The following is a 24919-nucleotide window of genomic DNA, read 5'->3' as shown; positions in this document are numbered from 1 at the left end:
GAAAAAGAAAGTGCTCATTTTTTTTAGGAGACCATGGAAGTGATAGCCCATTTTCTGCCATGGGACACCAGTGGGGTTCGTTTTCAGAGCATGGGAAAAGGCTTATACAGCTTGGCAACATGAACTGAAAGTTATAAAAATCTCTTTTGACCCTACAAGTCCTCCTTCTAGTATTTTATCCTATAAAAACAAGGCAGTTAGTAAAGAAAAAAGTACACGTTCAAAAACGGTTTAATAAAAGCAAAAAATTGAAAGTAAAGCAAGTAGCCAACAACAGGGTGTCAGGAAACATTGCAAAAGACTTTGAAATAGCTCCCCTCTCCTGCCCCCCGGCAATTACTGGGTGTTCCATCTACCCCCACTTCTGGGTTGTCTCTACCTTTCACTCTCTTTAAGCTACTTTAGAATGAGGTAAATTAAGGGAAAACTGATAATGCAGATGATTCCTGTGCAGAGAAATTCAAATTTCATCCAGCACAATGTAACATTATTGCTCTGTGGATACTGGCCAATTTTGCCAGTTTTGTATTTATTAAGCAAATTCATTTCAGCATTCCTACTAGGCTTATTATTAAAACATCTTACTAGTTCTCTCTTTAATTAATGAATTAAAATCTTTAACATGTTCAGTTTGCATCTGAGTCAGGATTTTACCTTCTAAAAAAGTATCCTTTAACAAAGTGGTTAAATAAACATAGTACATTCACTTGATTTCATTTAGAGCCCTCTTAAAATAGTTATAAAGACCACATTAACTACATTAACAAATACTCTTGATCAGAAACATGCAGTGGGGGAAAAAAACGCAGCATGCAAAATTTGTACTAGACTATGATTAAAACTAAAAACGGTAAGTGCCTAGGGCAAGAATTGGAGGGGAAGAAGAAAAAAATTGAAGTCTGATTTGTTAGGGTGGCAGGATCCTACAATTTTTTTTTAATCCTAATTTATTATTACTCTGGTTTTTGTTATAATTAAAAACTATAAGAAACAAAGACCTTGTATAAGTTTCCTTTTGCTGAAATTGCCATTGTAACAAATCGCCACCAACAGTGGTTTAAAATGACCTACACTTATCATCTTTCAGCTCTGGAGTTAAGAAGTCCGAAATGGGTCTCATTGGGCCTAAAACCGAAGTGTTGGCAGGGCTGGTTCCTTCCAGAGGCCCTTGGGGAGGATTCTTTCCCTGTCCTTTTCCAGCTTCTAGAGGTCGCCAACATTCCTTGGCTTGTAGTCCCTTCCTCCATCTTCAAAGCCAGCAACACAGCATCTTCAAATGTCTTCCAGTCCATCCTCACATCTCTGACTCATTTAAAGACCTTTGTGATTACAAGGGACCCACTCACGTAATCCATGACAGTCTCCCTACATCAGAGTTCTTACTGTAATCACATCTGTAAAATCCATTCTGTCATGTAAGTTAACATACTCACAGGCTTCTGGAATCAGGATGTGGCATCTTTGGGGGCCATGGTTCTGCCCTATCCCCTATCCAGATGATTTCTTTGAACTTTTAAGTTCAATGAGAACTAATAGCTTCCCCATGTGTCTGAGTGCAAGACGTTGTAAAATCTTCCTGAAATTAAATTCTGCAACAGGCAATACTATGGTAGAAAAAATTAAAACAATTGTTGCCTGTGGGGGTGGAGTGGGGACTGATGAGGGAAGGGTGTAAGGGAACTTTCTGAGATGATAGTGACAGTCTATATTTTGATAGGGTTTTAGGGTACAAAAGTATAAACAAATACTAAATTCTAAAACATATCTAGGGGAAATTGCAGTGATATCTGCCATTTATTTTGAAATGTGATATAAAGGAACAGATTGATAGAGGAATAGATAAACATGTGATAAATAGGGGTACAGTAACATGTTTATGGTAGAATCTAGGTAGTTAGGTATAAGGGTGGGTGTTCACTGGAAAAATCTTTTATTTGTTGTCTGGCAATTTTTATAGATGAATTTTGGGGACAATAAGACATAGCTCTGAAATAATACTCTGGTGACTTAAATTAATACAGGGGTGGATTTGGAAAATCACTAAGCAAGTCCTTGAACTATCTCTCTGTTTAAAACAAAGGCTCTCAACCAGGGAAATTTTGGAAGATGTCTAGAAAGGTGTGGACCACCACTATTTCTGGTGTCTGTGATGAGGGAGGAGGGGAGTATTACTAGCATATACTGGGTAGGGCCAGGGAAGCTACTGCAACCACCCAGACCATCCACATGACAAAAAAAATATCCACACCAAGTGTTCACCGAGGAACACTGATTTAAAACCCAAATCTTCCCTTTGTAACTTTTTATAGTTTGCTGGTACTACACCTCCAACTGGGTTGTAGCTCATTTCTTGAGAGTTGGTTGCATCCACCACTTCTTGGCAACCTCAGAGAACCTAGCATAGAACTGGACCCAGAACACACATTTAATGAACATCTGATGATGGGCAAGGGAGTGGCTCCCTGATGACCCAGCCTGACATCCAAGTAGTTCCCTTCCTGGTAGATGAATGCAAATCTACTGCCCCCCAGCCCCCAAGAGGCCAACGGGGAAGGTGCTCCTGCTGCAGTTTTGCTAAAACACAACCTCCAACACTACACTCCCACCATCACACCCCAACCCCATCCCCCAAAGGGCAGGGAGAGACACCTGAAAGTAACCACCATCACGCAGGGCTGAGAAAAGCCAGCATAAAGCACTTTTATTGCAATAATAAAACTTGAAACTCATATGGAGTGCAGAAGGGTAGGGGTACGGGTGGGGTGTAGGCAGCAGTTTCTCTCACCGTATCACTACACAGGACAGCAAAGGGGTGAGAGGGGGGAAGGAAAAGCCAGGAAACTCTGAAATCAGCAGGGGAGCAGAGCATCAAAAAACAGGAGATGCTGAAGCTGTGATGACCAGCATCATTTTCTTAAGACAACACTCAAGGATTTGTCATGATGGCTGGGCTTTCATGGGTGTTAAGTGTCTACAAACAGCACCTTCAATTTAAACTTTCGATTAAAGTTCTTAAAATTTAGGAAGTGGAGCTTGGATAGCTATGAGATTACAAAAGTCCTGAATATCCATTAGAAAAACCACAGGATGGGGGGAAAAAAAAAGCCAGGCCATGAAAGAAGGCTTCAGAGGTCCCTGCTGGCTCGGGGACAGATACCTGTAGTGTCCAACATCTCAGTGAAAACTATCTGCTTTCAAAAGGCAGAGGGTTTAAGGGGAGGGTGGGGGTGGGGCAGTGGAGGCAAAGGCTCTCCCCCTTCCCACTTCTGTTTTGGGTAGGGCTTTTAATTCAACCCAAGGACATCTCTCAACTTGGAGAATAATTCGGCCCTCAAAAGCGCCTCAAATCTGCTATGGCTTTGCAGCGCAGCAGCAAGAATGTTTAATATATAATAGATAAAAATTTCATCCAAAAAAATAAAATAAAATAAAGATTCTTGCACCTCCCCCCACACACCAATTCCTATTCTAAAGTTAACCCATTACTTGTGCTGTTAATACTTGACTAATACTTAATTGGAAACCTAGATCCAAAAGACTGAAACTCAATCTTCACCCCAAAACGAAAACAAAATAAAACGAGTAACTTGAGGTTTATGGCATATAGTTCAGGTCAACACACATACGGGGAGAGGGGAAGAGCAAAGCCGGTGACAGAACACATTCAGTCAGGGGAGATGTTTACACGGAGTGGAGTGGAACATCAGGAAGAGCTCCGTACGGATTCGCGTGTGCGCGTCTGGAGGCGCCAGATCCCTCCATGTCACATCTGTTGGGGACAGAAAACCGGTGAGTTTCAGCAACTCAACGCTCTGTGTGTGCAGTGAGGGCAGCCACAAGGCTGTCTGCCACACCAAGTCCCTACCCCAACAGCTGTGAGGTCTGACGTGGACCTCACCCCTTCTGCTCCAGCTGGGGAGGGCTGGAGGCCCAGGTGAGCAACCTCCTTCCTGCTTACACTGGTTGTGTTTTTTTGAACCTAAGGTTACATTTATGCTGCTGAGGACAGCAGGAGGGGCACAGCCCAGCAACGTGGCTGACAATACAGTTCCCCATCAACAGGTATCCAACCTGGCCGTACACAGGAATCACCTGGGGGCTTTAAAAAATCTGAATGCTTGGACTCCATTCCCAGTGATTGTGGTTAACTGGTCTGGGGTGCAGCCTGGGCATCAGGAGAGTCTTAAAAGCTTTCCAAGGACTTTAATGTGCACAGCCCTAAGCTGCTGCTCCTCAGGTCAAACAGATTTAGAAATTGTCTGCAGTCTTCATTCACTCCCTCACACCTGTGACTCTCTGGGTTTGCCCTTGGATTTTCCTTCAAGACCCCTACAAGAAGCTCTGAGCTGCTCCTTGGCAGTGCATAGGGAGGCTTAGGCCAGAGTGACTCATGCCCCTTCAGCCCTCTCTCTCCTCCTCTCCCTCCCTCTGTCCCACCAGATTTACAGAAAGTCTATTCCCAAATCAGAGTAACTCTAAGACTCCCTCAAGTACATTTATGGACTCAGCTCTCAAAGAACAGGAGACAGGGTCTGGACTAGGTGTGGACCTCTGGGCAAGGAGAGGCTCGTAAAGTGCCAGGTTCCCGCCTGGTAAGAATGACAGGTGGAGAAGCCAGACTGATTAAACCTGACCAGGCCTGTACGACCCAGGTGTTTAGGACTCGAACCACTGAGTGGAAACAACAAAGGCCCCTCTATTTAAAGAAGCCCACAACAGGACAAGGTACACCATAACCAGCTAGAAGCCACTGCTACTGCTTTTAAACGAAATATTCTCACCCAGCCCCTGGCTGTGGTCCTGATTCCAGGGGCAGGAGGGGAGGAAATGCAAATGTCTGGGGCCACTTGGAAAATGGATGACAGCATTCATGTGCTTTATGATTTTAATACCCGCATGAAAAGTTATGTGCCATTAGGACATTGTGTTTGGTTTTCTAGAAATGAGAGAAGGGAAAAAAGTCCAAGAAGAGGAAGCAGGACAGGGTTCTGTCCTAATTTGCCACTGCCTGGATGTGACCTTGAGTAAGGCTTCTCTCTCTGGGTCTCGGTCTCCACATCTGTTGCACAGAAAGGCTGACTAAGGTCCCCAAGACCCCTTCCTAGACTATTTGAGAGCACCCTTTACACTTCAAAAACATCCTTGGGCCTCACCTTTCAGTGCACCGGTAACAAGCTGGCCTGCTGGCCTTGAGGGTCGTGGGCTTGCTCCCCAAGGTGGGTGGCCCAAGTGGTAATGTCTCTCTCACATCATCTAACAGGCAGCGACCACAGACTATACAGACGAGGGAGCTGCACAAGCTAGGCAGGGCAAGCAAAGTCATCACCAGTCTTACTTCAAAAGAACTAAAATGCTGGCATTGAAAATCTGGTCTGTATTTCCCGTTCCCAACTCAGTTTTAGTTTCTAAGCTACATGTAAAAATACTTCATTTAAACAGCTACCATCAGGTGCCCAACCCCATGAGTTCTTTCGAGAGCATATGCCATTCCTTCCCAAGGTATCCACTAATAACTGAAACTGAATGGAGCCAAGAGAAAGAGAACGTAAGGGGAAAAGCCCGTGGCGTTTCTGGTTCTCTCTGATGCCCATCAAACACTGGGCATGACGTGGGCGGAGCAAAGGTAGTTAAAGGAAGCTCCTTCAGCATTGAGTTCCTTACCCAAGAATGGGGAGCTCAGGGAGGAGGCCATTCCTGTCATTCCAGTTTTAGAAGCTCCACGTCAAAGATGAGAGTGGCATTTGGTGGGATGATGCCTGGGTGCCCAGTGACACCGTAGGCATAGTCTGGGGAGATAGTCAGCTTGGCTCTCTGACCCACGCTCATCTGTGAAAAGAGCAAGGAAGAACGAATGAGCTGGATACACTCCCCAACTGTCTCCTTAAGAAGCAGAGCTGTTTACCTGGGTGTCCCTTGGCCAGGATGATGTGACTAGGACACATTTCAGTGACTGCATGGCTGCCTGGGTGCTGGGCACCCCTGTGCAGGACATGGAGGTAGGCAGTCAGGCTGGATGAGCCCTGCATCTGGCTCTGAGGGGCCACACAGCAGATAAAAAACCCTCTTAACTCCCGGAATATTCAGGCCCTCGGTCTTTCTACCCAGGTCTTACTGATCTAACTCTGGACAGCCAACACTCTGGAAGTGTCACCACCTAGTCCTTGAGTGGCCTGTCACTCAAAGGACATGTTAAGAGGCATCTACATTCTTAGAAAAGGAGCACTTTGATAAAAACATTGCTTTAAAAGAGAACACACAGAACATAGTATTTGGGGGCAGGTTTCTGGGCTTTATATATTTATACTCATACTCAGAAATATAGAAAAACTAAGACAGTATAAATTTCTGGGGTACAAAGTAGCATGTACAGCATGCTATCATTTGTGTGAAAAAGAGGAAAATATATATTCGCACCTGCCTGCATAAACAGAAAACATCTTTGGAAGGACACAAATATCACCAGCATTTTTCTATGGAGAGAATAGAGAGTGGAGGAAAATATATTTCACTTTTAAAAATGTACTTGTACTTTTCTCACTTTCTAATTAAAAATACAAAAAAGTTTAAATATCTATTTTCTGAACAGTGAGCAGGTCCTTAGCTGCATATCCATCCTTGACTTACGTCTTCTAAGTTTCCATGTGTACATTCCTGGCTCTCTGACCCAGCCCAAGAGATAGTGACTAAAGAGAAAGCTGCAGGCTTGCTTCCTACAGCTCCCTTCAGAAACTAGGACATGTTGGACCAAGGTGGTAAGGACACTTAAAGGCAATTGGCTTAACCTGACAGAACTCAAAACAATCATATCCTTTCACCGAGTAATTCCACTTCCAGAATCTTTTGATAGAAATCCAAATGCTTATTGCAAGAGGAGTGGTTTCACAGGCACATCTGCATCACAGGTACACACAGCACCACTGTTCCACCAGAAAGATTAAATGTACTTAAAGCCTTGAATATACCAACATTGAAAGATGCCCAAGATATATTGTTAGATGAAAAAAGCAAGCTGCCAAAATAGTACATGTGGCAGGACTGCAGACCTGTAAACATAAAACAAACCAAAACAATATCAAAAGAATAGGAAAGGGGGCACAAGTGTTTGTAAGTTACTTGCTAAAGAAATAGCCTGTGGAGTAAAAGAAGATGCTCTGCGTAGGTCTCACCACCCAGACTTCTCATGGGTAAGAGCTGTGACTGGCCCAAAGCACACTGGGTCCAGGGGGAGCCTGGGCACCTCCCCAGCATTTCGTCGTGCCTCACCAAGCGTGGGATGTGAAACAGGCTGATAACGCTATCTCGGTGGCAGCTATGGCTCTTGGAACATACAACACAATGATTGTTCCAGTGCTGGAACAGCCACAGAAGATGAGTCGTAGGGTGGACAATAGTTGGCACGAGAGATGGGGGATGGGCTCCAGACCCAAGAGCCTGCCAGACGTTGGAGGTGGGGACAGGATGGGACAGAAAGATATAGTTGGGGAAGTTTCCAAAGGGAAGTAAGGCACAAAGATCCTCTCCTTTCTGTACTGTTGACCCTCTGCTGTGCAGGAACAGAAATCTAGACACCTGGGAATGGGATGGCTCAAAGTTTCTGAAAGTTAAGCAGTTTATCTGGAGATAAACCAGTGATATTTTATAAAGAAATTAGTGCATTCTGGAAAAGAGAGAGACAGACAGAAATCTTTCTCTCCACATTGTTTAAATCTCCAATTCTCTTTGGTGAGAGGAAATAGACTAATTATCCATCATGGCAGGGCTTAATTATAAAGCCCCCTGAGTCTTAGGCCACTATAAACATTCCTTTACCTGGTTGGTGCCAAGAAAAAAGTCCCTAGGCTCGATGCAAGGATAAAATCCAACTGAAATTTGGCAACCCTGGGTCCCCTATTGCCTACTGGGAATTCCATAGTGTTGGCTGTGTAAATAACAAAAGCTGTTGATACAAATGGGGAGGGGAAAGGTGAAGAAACAGACTCAAGACAAACAAAATTACTTTCTCCATGAGTGTGACCTCTCAGGACTGGTCTCATACAACATGGTCAATAATAAGACACAACCAAATTAAAACCACACTGAGGTAACATTTTTCATTCGTTACTTTGTCCTGAAGCCAAGTTTAACAATACACTGTGCTGGAGGGGCCGAGAAGAGACACTACCTTCACAGCCCGCTGGTGGTAATTCACAGTGTAAGTAAGCCCATACGGTAAAACGTCAAAATACAGTGCACACAGCCACTGAACCACCCACTCCACCTCTGAGAAGCTGTGGCAATCCCAGCACAAATGTAAAATAAAGTCCATAGAAGATCAGTCACTGCAGCACTGTTCACATGATCCAAATTCTGGAAATGACCCAAATGGCCATCGACAAATTACAGTACTCCCAAGGGAATACAGGCATACCTCATTTCACTATGCTTTACAGATACTGTGTTTTTTACAAGTTGAAGGTCTGTGGCGACTCTGTGTCAAGTAAGTCTATTGGCACCACTTTTCTACAACATTTGCTCCTTCATGTCTCTGGGTCACATTTTGGTAATTCTCACGATATTTCAATACTTTTTCATTATTATTGTATTTGTATGGTGATCTGCGATCTTTGATGTTACTGCTGCAAAAAGATTATGACTCACTGAAGGCTCAGATGACGGTTAGCATTTTTCAGCAATAAAGTATTTTTTAATTAAGGTATGTACACAGGTTTGAACTATATGGGTCCACTTATACATGAATATTTTTCAATAGTAAACACTACATCATCTGCAGTTGAATCCTCTGATGAGGAGTTGCAGACGTGGAGGGCCGATTATAAAGTTAGACATGGATTTTCAACTGGTTGAGGCGGGAGTTGGCACCCCATCCTCGCATTGTTCAAGGGTAAACTGTACATTGTTTTTTAGACATAATGCTATTGCACACTTAATAGACTACAGTACACTGTAAACATAACTTTGGTAACTGGGAAACCGAAAAATTTGGTGGTCTGGCAGCGAACCTGCGATGTCTCTGAGGAGTGCCCACACTACGAAGCTCTGTGAGGAGGAGAGCTTCCTCCTTTTTTATGTCCTGGTATATAAAGTATCAGAGATGGATTAAGTGAAAAAGCAAAGTGCCAAACAATGTGTGTGTGTCTAAAAGAAAAAAAAGGCAACTTAAAGAAACTCTACAAGACAATAATAAAAGGAGTTACCTGGATGGGGGTGCTGGGAGTGAAGTTTTTCACTTATACCTCGGACTTCTGAACCATATGAATGTACTACCCATAAATATAATTTAAAAGGTAGACACTAGGAAACAAAACAAAACAAACGACAGCATACCTGGGCAACCCCTTCTTCCCAGCCTCGGATCACCTCCTGCTTGCCTAGCATAAATTTAAAGGGCTTGTTTCTGTCCCGGGAGGAATCGAATTTCTTTCCGTCTTCAAGCATCCCTGTGGAAAAGGGCAGTTGTAACATGAGCAATGAGGAGTAATGACATGAGGCAAGTCAGAGCCAGTGGCAGGGTGCCGGGCCCGGAGGGTAGCACTGGAGGGCCTGGCAGGATGTCCCAGGCCTGAGGAGGAACTGCAGCGTCCAGGGAGGATTCCCTGTGTCCTCAGTAGGCCTCTGAGGAGCTGGGACAGTCCCTCTACTCCAGATCCGGAATGCTCTTCCCCAACTCCAAGCAGTAAGACAGCACAGGATTCTGCTGTGTTTGTATGGTTTTAGAGGGGGAGGGAAACCCCAACCTAAACAACGGCAACACTGGTTGGTGGGATGGGGAAGCAGAAGTCAACTGAGAGCTTTATCACAGCCACCAGACTTCTTGTATTTTGACAAAATAGGAAATGGGGAGTAGGCGGGGGGGGGGGAGGTGATGTGGGACAGGAACTGCTGTCCTAACAGAGCAGGAAGGGAGACAGATGTCCTGGGGCAGGGTAGATGTGGACACTGCCTGAAGCCTGAGGCTGAGGACTGAGAGGGAGACAGGAGGATGGGGCTCCACCTCTGCCAAGTCAGTGCAGAGCCAGGCACTGGCTCCCCAGAACTAACGAGCTGGGGACACACACAGCTCACCTCTTCACCAGAACACAGTCACTACCTGATGAAAGAAACGAAAAAGGTAGGACTTGAATAGTTTCCTATAAATGAGTAACTGGGAGAAGACCAGGTCTCCACTCTCCGCAACACTGACTGCAGACACTCCCTTCAGCCCATTTCAAGCTCTACTTCATACACTGGACCCAACCCAACTGAACTCAGCATTAATGGTGAGAGCAGGCAACAAATAGCTGGAATTGCATAATCCCTTCTCTGGCCAGGTAGGAGCCTTTCCATCCACCTGCCAGACACTGCTTGTGACAGAAATAAGGAACACAATTCCAAGGCTCAGTAACCCGCCCAAGGTCAGAGCCAGTGGGTAGTGGGGCCTGGCTCTAGCAAATGGCTTTATTTAGCTCAGCGGGGACTGCGAACTCTGAAGGAGACTGAAAACCACAAATAGCCTCTTCCTGGTCTGCGCTCTTTAGAGTAGATCCTGAGTAGAGCCCAGGGGCTTCCTGAGCAGCCACGATGGACAAGTCACTAGGTGAGGAAGTCCCCTGGAAATAAGCCAAGGATGTTAGGGGGTCCCCTCTAAGCCCTAATTATCTGCAAGGGCTGGCTGGACAAAACCCACAGAGAAAAACTGTCCAGAGGAGCACCTGAAACCCAGGCTATGGAACATTCCAGACCCTTGGAAAATCCAGACCCAGCACCCCCAACCTCCCTTTCTAACTGAGTATCAACTTTCCAGAAGCAGCAACAGCCTAACCCAGGAGACGAACTAGAATCAATGTAAGCCTTTCTCCTCTGTCAGTGTTGGCGTGGGGTGGGCACACAGCCCAGTTTGGGCCCTTGGACCAGTTGTAAAGTCTACTGGAATCTTCCAGGAAAGACCTGCGTCACTGGTAAACACACCCAAGAAGAAAGCTCTTGCCCTCCCTTCCTGTTGAATGCTGTTTTGTAAGTATGTGATGTCTGGAGCCATGGCAGCCACCTTGTAACCAAGAGGTCAGTCAGGAACCTCAGAGTAGTAGTTCCTTTGCTCCGAACCAGCCTCAAACTACCTCCCTTAAGACTTGCATTCTGAGGTGATTAAAAGTCTGTTTTGCCTTAACTCAAATTTTCAGTTACTTGCAGCTGAAATAACAAATGGAATAAGGAAAATCTTTTGACATTTACTTAGCACATCCCATTGTAGTGTTGCCATGAGAGAAGTTAACAAAGAAATGGAACTCAACAACCCATATCTCACTAAGAGCTATCACCGATTGTGACAACAAACCAGTTATGTCAGGACCCAGTCTACACATAAATCTGTATAAACAAAACAAAATTTACATGTAATAGTTACTATGTCAGATGCACTTCTCATTTTTAAAAAGAACGCTGATTGTGACCCCTAGGTTTATTTCATGATACACTAATGAGTTGCAACTCATAGTTAACAGAAATACAGTATACCTACAAAAGAATTATACTATTTCCTGTCAAATCTGAACATGCCTCCAATCAGAGCAAGATCATATTTTGATTGCAACAAAAACCACTGGGTACTGAGACAGAATCCCTATACTTTCCATTTATTCCTGATCAAATGCATTGCTAAGCAACTTCTGGATGTTATATGCATCCATCCTGCTTTGCCTGAAGGTGAGATGCTTCAACTGCCTGACTGGTACCAAGCCTGCAGCACAAGGTAAGACTCAGGCTCTACCAGCTGCTGAACCAGACTGGAGAAATGGATGGTCTTCAGTGCAGAGACTGGGTTTGGGAAGATGTCTAACCCCAGCTCCCTTAAGCTTTTCTGGGACACTGAGGGGCATAAAAGAAACCATAAAAGCCAAGAAACAGGATTTCAAAGTAAAGGGGCTTTAAGCAGGAGCTTTGCCAAGGATCCTTATTCTCCTACCCTATTTCAGATGAGCCGTTATCCCTTAGAAGAGGACTTAAGCCTCACTCCAGAACTTCAGAGCACAGTCACCATCTGTCAGTCTCAGCTACTTTCTCTGAGGAGACATCTTCACACAGAAGGTTGGGTGGTGTTGATAACGGTGGGGTTCATTAGATGTGAGGTGGGGATTTCCTATAATCTAAGTCCAAAGAGTAAATGATATCCCAAGATCTGAGCAGGATGTCACACAACTGTCACAGGCAGGGAGAGGAGATGATGTTAGAGGGGAAGCAGTGTCCATTAAGATGCAGGAATGAATGCGCATGATATCATGTTTTCTCAAGTGGGAATTAGGCTGGTCAGTGTTGAATGCAGGACATAAGAGAAGCTGTGGCATTATAACAGGCAGTTTTGGCCAAGATGGAGGAAAAGGGATCAGATTTACCCTCCTACCTAAACAACCAAAAATAAAAACAAAAAAGCACCACACAAACAAACCAAAAAAAAAAAAAAAAAAAAAAGAGGGAGAGAGAGAGACAGAGACAGACAGAGAGTGAGAACAAAAGAGAAAGAGAAACAACCTAGACAATAGCTAAAACAATTAAGACACTGGACACTGTAATGGAAAACTGACTGCTGAGAGACAGGAAACTAATAAGGTGAGTCCTATGACTGCCCCAGCTTACGTCCTTGGGAGTTTCGAAGGAAAGGAACTTGGCTGGAACTCAAGTCCACAGGGCACATACCAGGGGGAAGAGAGCTATAGAGAAGATTCCCAGAGATAGAGAGGGTCCCCTTGAGTATTCAGTAATCAATGCACGTATTTGAGGAAACTACTCAAGGCCAGGAAAAGAACCATCCATAAGGTTTAGAAGGAACAGTGCTCAGAGCTCATATAGGGCTGGAATCAGTGCCTGATTTTCATCAGCCAGACTAAAGAAAGTCATGGTTTATGAGGCACTGGGCAGGATACCCAGGAAGATCTCGCCTCAGCAGTGAGGAATATCCAGGCCCAAACGGAGCACTCCAGCCCCACCGAACAAATCATAAAAGCACGACCCAAAAGGATCAACCTGTTTCCAAGTAACTTCAGTGCTTCCCAGTACAAAGCTCACGAAGATTTATAGTAATAAAGATATCCAGCATCCCAAATGGTAAAATTCACCATGTCTTGTGTTCAAAGATTACCAAGCATCCAACGAGGCAGGAAAACATGACCTACAATGCGACTAATCAATCAACTGAAATCAACCTAGAACTGACACATGACACATCACTCTAGAACTTACACTTAGTAAAGAAAGACAGTAGGATTCAAATCAAATTTCTGGAGATGAAAAGTACAATGCCTGAGGTTGACTGGGCTGGGACTGGACACCTACAAGCAAAAGTAAAAAAAATAAAGTAAAAACTTGGATCTATTATCAGCATTACAAAAATGCACATTAAAACCACTAGGAGACAAAACTACTACTGATTAAAATGAGTACAACTAAAAAGATCGTATTACGTGTTGGTGAGGATGTGGAGGAACTGGAATTCTCATACACGTTTTGGTTGGAATATAAAACAGAACAATCACTTTGGAAAATAGCTTGACAGTTTTAACACACACCTCCTATTTGATCCAGCGATCTACTCCTGGAAATTTGAGAAATGACAGCTTATGGCTGTACAACAAGACTTATATTCACAGTGACTTACTTGTAATAGTTAATAGCCAATAACTGGCACAACCCAAACATCTGCCAAATGGTGAATGGATAACCAAGTATATCCATCCATACAGTAGAAAAATTATTCAGCAATAAAAACGAATGAACTATTGACATGGAACAACATAATCTCTGAATAATTATACTGAGTGAAAGATGCCAGACAAAACAATATACTTTGTATGATTCCATTTATACAAAACGTTAGAAAATGCAAACTAACCTATGCTGAAAGAAAAGCATATCAGCCTTTGTTGGGGATGGGAAGAAGGGAGATGTTTCAGAGAGTAACAAAGAAATGTATCAAAACTTATGAAACTGTACAGTTTATCAGAAGTCCGGAAGTCCATTATGCCTCTATAAAACTTTATTTCAAAGGGAGGGGGAGGGGAAAAAGTGAGATTTACTGAAATCCTACATATGTTTACGTCCTACACCCGACCTGGCGCTGGATGGCAGCTGCTTCCTGTCTGGGGAAGGAGCAGGTAAAGCAGGCAGCAGGTCAAGTCTCAGCAGCTGCTCTGGTTTTAACTCTGAACATCTCCGTGCCAGGACCTGGAGCCCTTGAACACTGACACCACCTGCCAAGTTAGCGCCGTAATTTCCTAGAGAAAGCACGCTCTGCTGAGGGAAGGCAACTGAGGTTACAGTTCAGACACGACAGCTGACACTCTTTAAGCTCCAAACGCTACTCTTAGCAAAAACCTGGATCACCAGCACAACCTTCTATGTGCAGAACTGACTGACTTCATTTCTGATTACACACAAATCTGTACCTCATGACCTCCGATGGTTACTTATTCTCAATTTTGAGAACTAATTCTTGTCTCTCCTGACTGAATACAGCTCGAGGTCACAGACCTGGACTCGGAGTTCCATGTCCCTGTGGCACTCGGCTCAGACCGGGCACTTGCCACACTGGCACTCATGAGCACTTTTCGATTTGCTTCATTTGCATGTTTTTTAAGAACGAGGAGGACAAGCATGAGGCTTCCATATTTGGACCTCTTCCCTATATGGTAGGAAGAACCTGAGGTTTAATCCCGGAATTTTTTACTTTTGGCACTTTTAAATTACTAATCAGTGAGGAAAATGTAAAAATTTGGAGGTCCCCAGTTAAAAGCAAAAGACCAAGAAAGAAGCAAAAGCTATGGCTGCTTGAGCCTCTGGCAGCAAAGCAGTTGATGTCACCTTCGCTTGAGTCTCCTCCCAAACTGTTTAGCTGTTGTTTGGGGGAAGAAGGGAAGAAGCAAATTCAAATCCCTGGAGAGGGAGCAGGAGGGCTTAAAGACAGCGAGAAAGAGCGTGTGGGGAAGAGTCTCCAGATCATATCCCCCCACCCCCACCCCAGAAGGAACCTAAAGAGGCAGACTTGGCCAGCAGCTGCTGTGCAAAGGACCCTTGGACTGTGTCCCTGATGCCTGGCTCGTGTCACAGAAGCAGTGGTTAAGACCCAAGGCCAGCATTTGGAGATTCAGGAGCACCACTGGGTTATTTCACTTATAATCCAACAGAAACGGTTCCACTGCCAGCACACCCATTCCCCCTACACCCTCTACTGGATACGGGAAGATGCCTGAGGAAGGCACCTGTAGAGCCACAGCTTCAGCACTTGTTGCAGCTGGAGCGTGACTCACAGTGTGGTTTTCAAGAGCTGATGAATCTTTGCAGGTGGTTTTCACAAGCAGCATTTTATAGGGCCCCAAATATGGAAAGTTTTAAGGCTAAAAATGAAAAAATCCAAACCTATATCAAACAATGACAACAAAACAGAACATCCCAAACTCCAAACCTTCAAAACTATATAAAGTTCTTAACACTTACAGTTGGGAGAGGGAGAAAGGATTTCTACTTTTAACTCAGTATCAGGTAGTTTCTTACGTACAAAAAGTACAATGACTGAATGGAGGCAGGGGAACCAAACTGAAAAATCGCCATTTTTTCCCCAGATTTGCATTTTGAAGCCACTTGGAACACTTCAAATGGATGTACTGACCTAGACTGAGCTGTTTCCTTTCCCCTTCCTTCTTATATACAGAAGCTCTCTCAACTACCTTTCACTCAACTGTCTCACCAGACACTCTCACAAAAACCACACCTGCACAGCCCCAGACTGTGAAAGCTCCTTGTGCCCCAGTCTCTAGCTCATCCTCATGCCTTCTTTCCCCTGTGAGATTTATGCTTTCCAAGGGTCAGTCAGCTCTATATTTATTCCCAAATCCATTTATGTCAGTTATACTTACTGAATATAGATAACATAATTAAATAGTATGTAATTAAATATGAGTGTGGGTAGAAAAAGAGTGGTCCTAGCTGACTGTTTGGAAAGACTCAGTAAGACAAGTCACTAAAAAATATTGTTAGTGAATAACTATGTGTGAATGAGAATAATGTTTGGAGGAAGAAGTCTTAAAAACCTAGAAAGGTTTGGCACTTAGATGACCTCACAACAGTCCCTGCTCTACTTTTTTTATTTTAAGAAGTCAGTTACAATGTGTCAATTTGGAGTGTACAGCACATGCATATACATACTTACACTCATTTTCATATTCTTTTTCATTAAAGGTTATTACAAGATACTGAATATAGTTCTCTGCGGTATACAGAAGAAATCTGTGTTTTTTAAATCCATTTTTATATATAGTGGTTAACATTTGCAAATCCTGCTCTACTTTTAAAAGAAGCCCAAACTAGTTTTTGTAAGAACCTTGATGGGAAATTCCATCAGAAAAGCCATCATAAAAGAAAGACATGGCCCTTTAGTAAATGATAGATGCTTGGATTTGAAATATAATATTTAGAGAAACCAAGTCACTTTTATGATTAATGTATCAACTATCCACTATGATGGGTGAAGAGAGATTCTACACACCGAGGTAGTGGAAAAGTAGTCATTCAAAGCCTCTGTCTTGGTTCCATTTCCGGGCCTCTGAGGTTGAACTCAGGGCAACCTTCCTGAACTGGAGTTCTGAGAACCCCATGCACGTGCTATGATCAAAAGTCGAGTGCCGACTCAGAGAGAATCAGCTTCTCCCTCTCCATCACACAAAGTGCAAGAACGTTTCCCATCTATTATCTGAAAATGCTTCTAACCTTTGGCTAAATTCCTTCAGGTTCTATGATGAAAAGTGTATTTCCAAAGGAGGGCCCATGATGGGAAGAACATGCAGGATCACAGGATACAGACAGAATGCAAGTCCTTGTGGGCGTGCCTTCCATTTCTACTTTCTCACAATACAAGGGGCTGCCACACTGTGTCTCATGGCGGTATGGGGAGATGCACAGAAGGAAACACAGTAACAGGGGCTATCTGAAACTGGGAGAAATGCACATGATCTTTAGCTTTCTTTTCTTTTTTTCTGTCTTCCAGAAATAGAGGCAGTAGGCTGTCGGGTGCAATGGTTAAAGGCATGGATTCTGGAGACTGGCTCCAGATTATTTCAGTAATTCTCCCTCTGATCTCCATGCTTCTGCACTGCTCTCCCACAGCTTAAACTCAACATGGCAGCCAGAGAGGCATTCTTTAAAAATACAAGACAGACCCTATGACTCTTCTGTTCAAAATTCTTCCATAGCTCCCCATTTCACTCAGAATAGAAGCTAAAGTCCTTAAAACGGTCTTCAAGGCCCTGTAAGAGCTGCCACCCATATCACCATCTCTCTCACTCCATCTCTGGTTACTCTCACACTTCCCTACTCTGAGAACTCTGTTTTCTCATATGTTCTGTTTACACACACCAGGGATACTCCCTCCCCAGGGCCTCTGTCCTTGCTGTCCCCTCTGATTAAAATGCTCGTGTACAGTCACTTGGATCACTGCTTTAGCTCCTTCAGGTCTTTGTTCAAATGTCACTTTCTCACTGAGGCCTTCCACTGTTCTTTCTAAAATCTCAACCACCTCCTGTTTCCTCCTTAGCACTTACTGGCTAATGTCCAATATATGTTTGCTTATTAATCATATTCATCATCTGTCGTTTCCACTACAATGTCAGATCTGTGAGGGCAGGGCCTCTCCTCTTCACTCCTATATTCCTGGTACCCAGAACAGTGCCTTGCACGTAACAGATAATCAGTAAGTACTTGTTGAAAAATCAAAGGTACCCTTCCCTTCTCCCAGCCTCTGCACACACTTGGTAAGTCCCTTCCTCCTCCCAGACTAAGTCACACACATCTAAGACCATGTGGCACTTCTAGCCCCAGGTGTGACCTGCTCAAGGCACTTTCCTTGTAACAGTAAGCACAAGAGAAGGCACTCACTCCCCACAAAGTAGGTCCCTCCAGGGCAAGGCTGAGGCTTTCCCCAGCTCCTAACACATCTGTTGAAAGACTAAGGAAAAGGTTTGGTGTGCTCACCAGTACGTAGTGAGTGAGAGGAAGAACTGGTCAGTTATATTAATCCACAGGGACTGGGCAAAACCCAAAATATTGTAAATATTCTTTTTTATTCTAATTTAAAGGAAATACAAGAATCATACCAATCACAACAGGAATGTGGGCTTCCCACACTCCAGCTAGAGTCTAATGCCAGGTCCTAACTGACCACTCAAAACAGTCACTGAGTACCTACCCCAGGCCAGGCACTGATGGGGAGGGCCTGCATAACACCACCAGTGTGGGTCTGGCCTCCTGGAGCCTGCAGTCTATACTGTCTGACTGTGAGGAAGGCTGAGAGGAAGGGCGCCCTGCTGGAGACAGAGGCGTGAGTGTGTACGCCTGTGTGAAGGACCACTTTAGCCAAGGGTTGGGGAGACTCAGTGAAGGGGCGTCATTTAAGCTGCAGTAAGAACCTGCCTTGTGGTGGGGACTGAGGGCAGTGTGGTGGCACCTACGCAGAGGGGCAGCGACCTTCCTGTGGGGAAAGCTTGGTGAGTCTGTGGAACTGAATGCAGGCCATGGAGGTCTGAGCTCCTGTGAGGGGAAAAGTAAAGGCGACAAGAGCACAGAGGGCAGCACCCAGGACGTGATTATTTCCTGTTCTCTCTCCTTTTCCTCTTTCCACTTTCTGTTCTGCTGGAATTTATTTGGCCAAAGTGAAAGGGGCCGGAGGGAAGAAACGCAAGGACTCACTGAACTCTTCAGTATGAACAAAGTAGACAAAAATGGCATATACAACAAAATGTCAACCATCGTGGAATCTGGGTGGTGGGCACAGGGGTATTTATTACTCTATTTTGATTTTTCTCTATGTCTGAAAACTTAACAAATAAGAGCTGCACACAGACCAAGAATGCTGTGAGGTCTCTGTTCATTTCAGACGAACAAGCCTTCTGCTCTCACCTGCGGAAGAAGAGAGCGCGGCCCGTGCCTGAGTCTGTACTTGGGGAATCACAATCCCGGAGGAAGGAAAATAATGTTTTCACAGCAAGGCCCATTTTCAAAATGTTAACATCCAATTACGTGAAGGAAACTGGAGGAGAAAAAGACTGACACCGTAACCGGCTCCCACGGCCCGGCTGCTGTAGCCAAACCCTGCCCCGCTCACACCCACCAAGAAACCACGACAAATGCTAAAAACCTCCCTTGGTCCCCAAACTGAAGAGAACAGCTGCAGCCTTCTTAGCCGATACTGTGTAGGAAACGTGCAGGCTTGGTTTAGATGAATCCTCACTCATACTCATCCCTTTTTTGTAATGACTTATTTCCCCACCTGTGAAACGGGAGGGGGATGAGGTTTGGCCCATCCAACTCTGCCAACACTAAGCTGGGTGTAGGTCTGGGCCACGCCAGAAGCTGGAGTGCTGAGTCCAGGACTCTACCTTTCTCCCACTCTAGACAGCGCAGGTGGTGCCGGCTCGAGGACAGACCAGGATGATGCATCACCCAGCGCCGGGGACACAGTATGTGCAGTAAGAGCATCACTGCTGCTGCCGCCCCTCCCAGAACGTGCGTGCCCCCAGCACCTCCTCACAGCAGGCATCATGACTCCCATTTCACTGGCGCACACAGAAGCTGAGAAAAATGGTTCACTCTGCCCAAGCTGCCATTAACATGTTACATGGCAGAAGCAAGATCTGAACCAGCAAAGGCCCCACATCCTCCTTGGGGATCACTGTCCGCCTGGTACCACCTCTGCCCACCTGCCCTTGGCATGCTCTGCACATCCCGGATACAACCAGGGCCCTGCTTCTGCACCTGCCACAGCAGCCCAGTGTCCACACAGTAGGCAGAAGGGAGGGGTCCTGTAATAATCCAAGTCAGCTCATGACCCTCTAAAGGTTCCCACTACTCCGAGAGAAAGCCAACGTTCTTACAACAACCAATGAGGTCCCACCATCACCTCATCTCCTATCGTCTTCCCCCTCACACAGTCCACTCCGGCCACACCGGTCTCCTCACTGCCCCTCCAATACACCAAGCATGCGCCAGCCTCAGGGCCTCTGCACTGCTCCTCCCTGTGCCTGGAACACTCTTTCCCCAGACAGCCACGCCACTCACTCACCAACGTCCTTCGGGTAAATATTAAAATGTCATTTTGTCAGAGGCCGTTTCCAAGGGAAGCAGCAAACCCCCTTCCCAGGCCCTCACTCTGTGTCAGCCTCTCCACGGAGCTTCTCACCACCTGACGTGTCACACCTCTGCGCTGTCAGTCTCCTCTCCACCAGATCAGGTCTTTGCCCAGTTCACTGGCCAGGTCTCCAATGCCTGACTGGCTGCTGTCACTCAGTAAATACCTACTGTAGAAGGAAAGGGCCCTGCTGTGGCCCTGCCCACACAGCACATCGGGGAAGCCATCTGAGCAGTCTCTGCTGGGGGAGAGTCTTCCTCCAGACAGCAGATCATCAGCCAAGAAACACCCAGCAGGGGAGTGGGTGGAAAACAGCAGAGAGGAGGGGGGAGACAGAAGCTAAAGAAAAGCAAGGGGTGGCGGGGGGAAGGGGAGGTGGTTGCCACAAAGTGGCTACACCTGCCCTGGGAGCCTCAGTGTCCCTCCAAGTGGAGCTCCTGAGGAGGAAAGGCTCAGGGAGCCTTGGTTTTTCTCAGTCAGAAGCCAGGCTATGGACAACTTAAACCCAATCCCAAGGACAAGATGTCAACTGAAAAAAGAATTCCTCAGTCCACTTGAGGTGGCTCTGACAATGGCAGGCACATGGCTTTCTGATGTGAGTGAAAGGGACACAAGCCTAGCTGTGTGTCAGCACAAGCTCTACGATACAGATGATGAAGCTGCTGGAGGCAAGGAGGCAGCCGTGAGAATCCACTTGATCCTCAAGGCACATACTTGGCAGGCCACTCTTCCACCTCCTCCCTCCCACCTCAATGCCTGGCATGCTGCTAGGGGGTGCCTGGCTGGGGACAGTAAAGTTTTCATTTTCCCTTCTACCCTTTGTGGCACCACAAAGAGGTGGCACAGGCCATTCTATGATGCCATGCTCATGCTATGCTCTGCTCGAGGCCACGGAAGGCACCAGAGGGAGCCCTGAGAGGGGCATCCAGGCTACTACTGGCAGCTGCTAGGAGTATTTAAAACACCTATGTGGCCAAAGTCAGTCTGTGCTACCCAATGAAGATGGGACTCCAGCTTCCTTACTTCCACTGCTGTTTCTCTGAACATGCTTCCCAATCAGCAGTAGCAGACACCTGGCCAGAGCAGACTGGATCAAGAGTGTTCAACCGAACTGAACCTGGGTCAATCAGATTCTCCCTAGGAACTGTAACCATGGAAGCCAAGCAATCTGAGCTAGCTACGCAAAAGAAGACAGAGAAACCGGGTGTGGGGGTGGAAGGAGGGTGGGTGGGCACACAGGGACTTCCACCATCCACCACTTGGGAGAAACAGAAAGACAGAAAGCTGTATGAGAGACTACTGAGGCAGCCAGGGAGAGAGAAAGAGAGATTAAAACTAGGGGCATGATGAGACTTTCTTCTCCCTTCCCGAGGTCCACTGGGCTTCCTGCCTGGAAGACCCGCAGATTTTTATAAAACTCCCCATCTCTTCATCATGTTGAGAAGAGATGAATTCTGTTCCCAGTGGCTTAAAAGCCTTAACTGCTACAGATGAAATCTCATAGCACCTACCCATTTCTCTCACGCCCCCACAGGTCTCAAACAGGTTCTTCCTGGGAGGCTGGTGGCAAAGACCTGTGGTAATAAAGCCACCTGCCCAATGAAGCAGAGCTGGCTTCTCACCAGGGTGTCTTTGTAGGGCGTATCAAAAATGAAATAAAAAGGAAAGCTTTTGTCCTAATGCATGCCAGGGTCCTGCTGCTGTTCTGGGAACGTGTGGGTCGGTGCCACCCTTGAGGAAAACACGAACATGGAGAAGAGGCACTGGGAGCCCTGATGGTGTTCTGGGTCCCACGACCATCTGTTCTCTTAGGAGAAGGCTCCAGACATGCTGTATGGGGACATTTCAACCAAGAGGCACGGTGAAATTCGGTTCTACCTACATGCTGGTGTCCAGTTCTGCCATCAGCACCAGAAGCTGGGGGAGCCAAGGACAAGGGGCACAGACTTGGTAGTGGGACAGCTGTAGCAAATTATCCTAGTGTGGCTACTTACAAACTGGGGGCAAGAGGGGGACAGAAGTCACCTCATCACCTCTCTGAGTCAGTCTCTGCCCCGGGTGGCTGTGGGAGCTGAACTGCCCACCCACCCCAGCACTGGTTATTCTTCTCATCTCACAGATCAAAAACAACCAAACGTCACAAGTTTTCCTTCCCTAGAACTCCTAGGCTCAGGTGCCGACCGTGGTCTACAAAGATAGCCATTTAAAACATCAAAATCACTTTCCAGTTTCGTTTGCAGGCACGAGAGACTGGTGGCAAAGATCCGTGGTACAAAGGTAGGTTTCAATACTTCCTTCTTTGGTAGCCTTTTCAGAGGCTGTAGTCTCTAACCCCCTCCACCCTCTGCCTCCTTTTCTACCCATGGAGAAGGTCCAGAGAAATAAAAAAGCCAGAGAAATAAAAGGACACATGGAGCGGGGGCTGTTAGTTGCCTTTTTTCCTTCCCAAAGTCATTTCCCTCAACAGGGGGTTCCCCTGATGATCTGGGAGAGAAAGGTAGAGCGAATCCCTGGGTAGAAGGGTCAGAACTGCCTACAGCCTACTCCCCAGGAGGAGGAGGAGGAAAACGGAGGGAAGGAGAAGAAACAGAGGAAAGAGGAGGAGGAACATGGGAAAGGGTGGGAAGAGGGAAAAAAGGGAAGGAGAAGGGGGAGGAAAGTTATTCATATTAACAACTGTAGCTACACCAATCATCAGCCCCCCACTACAGCCAAGAAGTCCCCGCCTACTGAGCCTCCCTCCCTCCCCCAGTACAACCCAGGAGAACCTTGTAAGGGCATGAAGTAAAAGATGGTTTCAAGGCATATGACTGTCATGTTAGAATTCTGGCTGAAGGTCTAATATTTCCTTTAGCTTTCTTTTAGCTTCCTTTAATTTAGGTACCTTAACTGGGCTTCAATTTCCTTAGCTTTAAAACAGGGATAAGCGAAACCTCTACTAGAAGGGTTAGGGGCTAAATCACAAGTTCTGTCGGCCTGGGCCATCACTGCCACCGAGGCTTGGATTTGTAGGTAGCTCAAAAGTAAGAAGAGGAAGAAGATCGTGCAGATCTAGTTCCTCCAAGGCCACGCTGGGCCAAAGTAATGACTTAGAAAGTGGTACGTTTCCCAGCCCGCGACGGAGGGGAGAGGCGAATCCCGAGTTCCCCACGGAACAGGCTGAATTCCCACAGACTGGGAATTACCTCGCCCTCCTTATCTCCATCGAAGGGTGGGGCGGGAGTAGGGTGTCAATCCGGACACAGAAATGGTACAAATTCTCTCGGATGGTCCTTGGCCAGGGCTCTGCCCACTCCTGAGCGTGCGACCTTGGACAAGTGACTTCGCCTCCCCAAGCTTCAGTTTCCCCATCTGTGCAGTGGGCAGAACGGCAGCACTTGCACACAACTGCTTTCGAAGTGCGAAATAATGTTCGGGCCCCGGTCAGGGCTTGAGCGCGCGGCTCAAACTGTCGGGGTCCGGCAGGCCCGAGGCTGCCCCTCGGGGGCGCTGCCACCGCCCAGGCCTCGGCCTCCGGCCATGCGGGCCTCGCCGCCGCCCCGCCCCGGGCCTCTGCCCCAGGCCGCAACGGCCGCCCCCGGGCCGCCCCCCCGGCCCCGACTCACCCGTGTAGTGCACCACGCAGGTCTGGCCGCGCTTCGGGAAGGTGCGCCCTGAGGAGACAGACGGACGGACAGACAGACAGACGGGCGCGGTGAGCGGATGCGCGCGGCGGCGGGTCACTCCGGGGCCGCCGGGCGCGCCTACTTACCGTCTCCGGGGGAGATGGTCTCCACCTGCACTCCCATGGCGGCGGCGGCGGCGGCGGACGCTGGGCGGGCGGGCGGGCTGCGCGGCGGGCGGCGTGGAACGAGAGCGGACCTGGCGGCGGTTCCCCGGCTCTGCCTCGTCTCTCCGCTCGACGCCTGCGCACGCGCGCGCCCCCGCACGCCCCGCCCTGCGTGCGCGCCCCACACGGCGCGCACGTCCCTGGAGCCCAGGCCGCGGGGCAGGGGGACCGGAAGCCCGGAAGCCCCGAGGCCTCCGGATGCGGCCGTTCCGAGGGGCGGTCCTGTTTCCCCTACCTTTCCTTTCTCTGTGCTCCCAGCCCGGCTGGCGTCTCTAACCCAGTTTCCGCATCTGAGAAATGAGAATGAGAATTGGGGATCTGCCAGTTACTGACCGGGGGACCACAAGTTCATACTTACTCATGCTGTAAAAAGGGTGGTTGTGAGAGGTCAGCGCATCTGTGCGTTCATGTTAACATTCAGTCGGTGGTTCACGATTCTGGGCTCTGCTTTTCTGCGTTGGAGGAGGCCGTAGCATTTACACTGCCCTACAGGAAGCCTGTCCTCTCCTGTCCGGATTCATTCATTCATGCATTCATCCAGTCACAGCTTACATACATATATTCTTATTGGGCACCTGCCATATGCCATACGCTGAGTTAGGTGCTGGGGAAACAGCAATAAAGGGACAGACTCAGTTCCTATGTTAAGTCACAGAAATTACAGTTTTATGAGGGAGAGACCATTGAATAACCACACAGATAAATGTGAAGTTTCAAATCTGTAAGTACTGTGAGAGCAGTACCTGGCATTACGCTATGAGGGACATTTAATAAAGATGCCTAACAGCCTGGAGTGTGGTAATATGGTTCCCTGAAGTCAGGTTTAGCCAAGGTCTGAAGGAGTTGACCAGATGTGTGTGCTAGGGTAGGTGAGACAGAAGGAATATGCAGAGGAAGCACTGTGATACAGTGGAGGACCTGAGGGAAGCTGATCTTGATACATGTGCTCC

General features: G+C 46.8%; 1 protein-coding gene across 1 annotated transcript; it reads right to left on the bottom strand.

Annotated features, from left to right (window-relative positions):
- Nucleotides 1-2676: 2676 nt before the first annotated feature.
- Nucleotides 2677-24077, bottom strand: FKBP1A (FKBP prolyl isomerase 1A). The gene is made up of 5 exons (XM_072943956.1): nt 23892-24077; nt 23746-23793; nt 9325-9437; nt 5662-5826; nt 2677-3769 (listed from the first exon to the last, which is right to left on the bottom strand). The coding sequence occupies exons 1-4, from the start codon at nt 23926-23928 to the stop codon at nt 5698-5700; spliced, it is 327 nt and encodes a 108-aa protein (XP_072800057.1). The 5' UTR covers nt 23929-24077; the 3' UTR covers nt 2677-3769; nt 5662-5697.
- Between the last annotated feature and the right edge of the window lie 842 nt (nt 24078-24919).

Source organism: Vicugna pacos, chromosome 19, assembly GCF_048564905.1.
Source record: "Vicugna pacos chromosome 19, VicPac4, whole genome shotgun sequence".
Classification (NCBI taxonomy): domain Eukaryota; kingdom Metazoa; phylum Chordata; class Mammalia; order Artiodactyla; family Camelidae; genus Vicugna; species Vicugna pacos.
This window is presented reverse-complemented; position numbering and strand designations above follow the sequence as displayed.

Excerpts from the sequence above, each read along its gene's own strand:
- FKBP1A (XM_072943956.1), bottom strand. The coding sequence starts at position 23,928 with ATGGGAGTGCAGGTGGAGACCATCTCCCCCGGAGACG. Across the intron at positions 9,438-23,745 it reads CTGCGTGGTGCACTACACGG|GGATGCTTGAAGACGGAAAG; the intron begins GTGAGTCGGGGC and ends CCTTTTCCACAG. Across the intron at positions 5,827-9,324 it reads GGGAAGAAGGGGTTGCCCAG|ATGAGCGTGGGTCAGAGAGC; the intron begins GTATGCTGTCGT and ends CTCTTTTCACAG.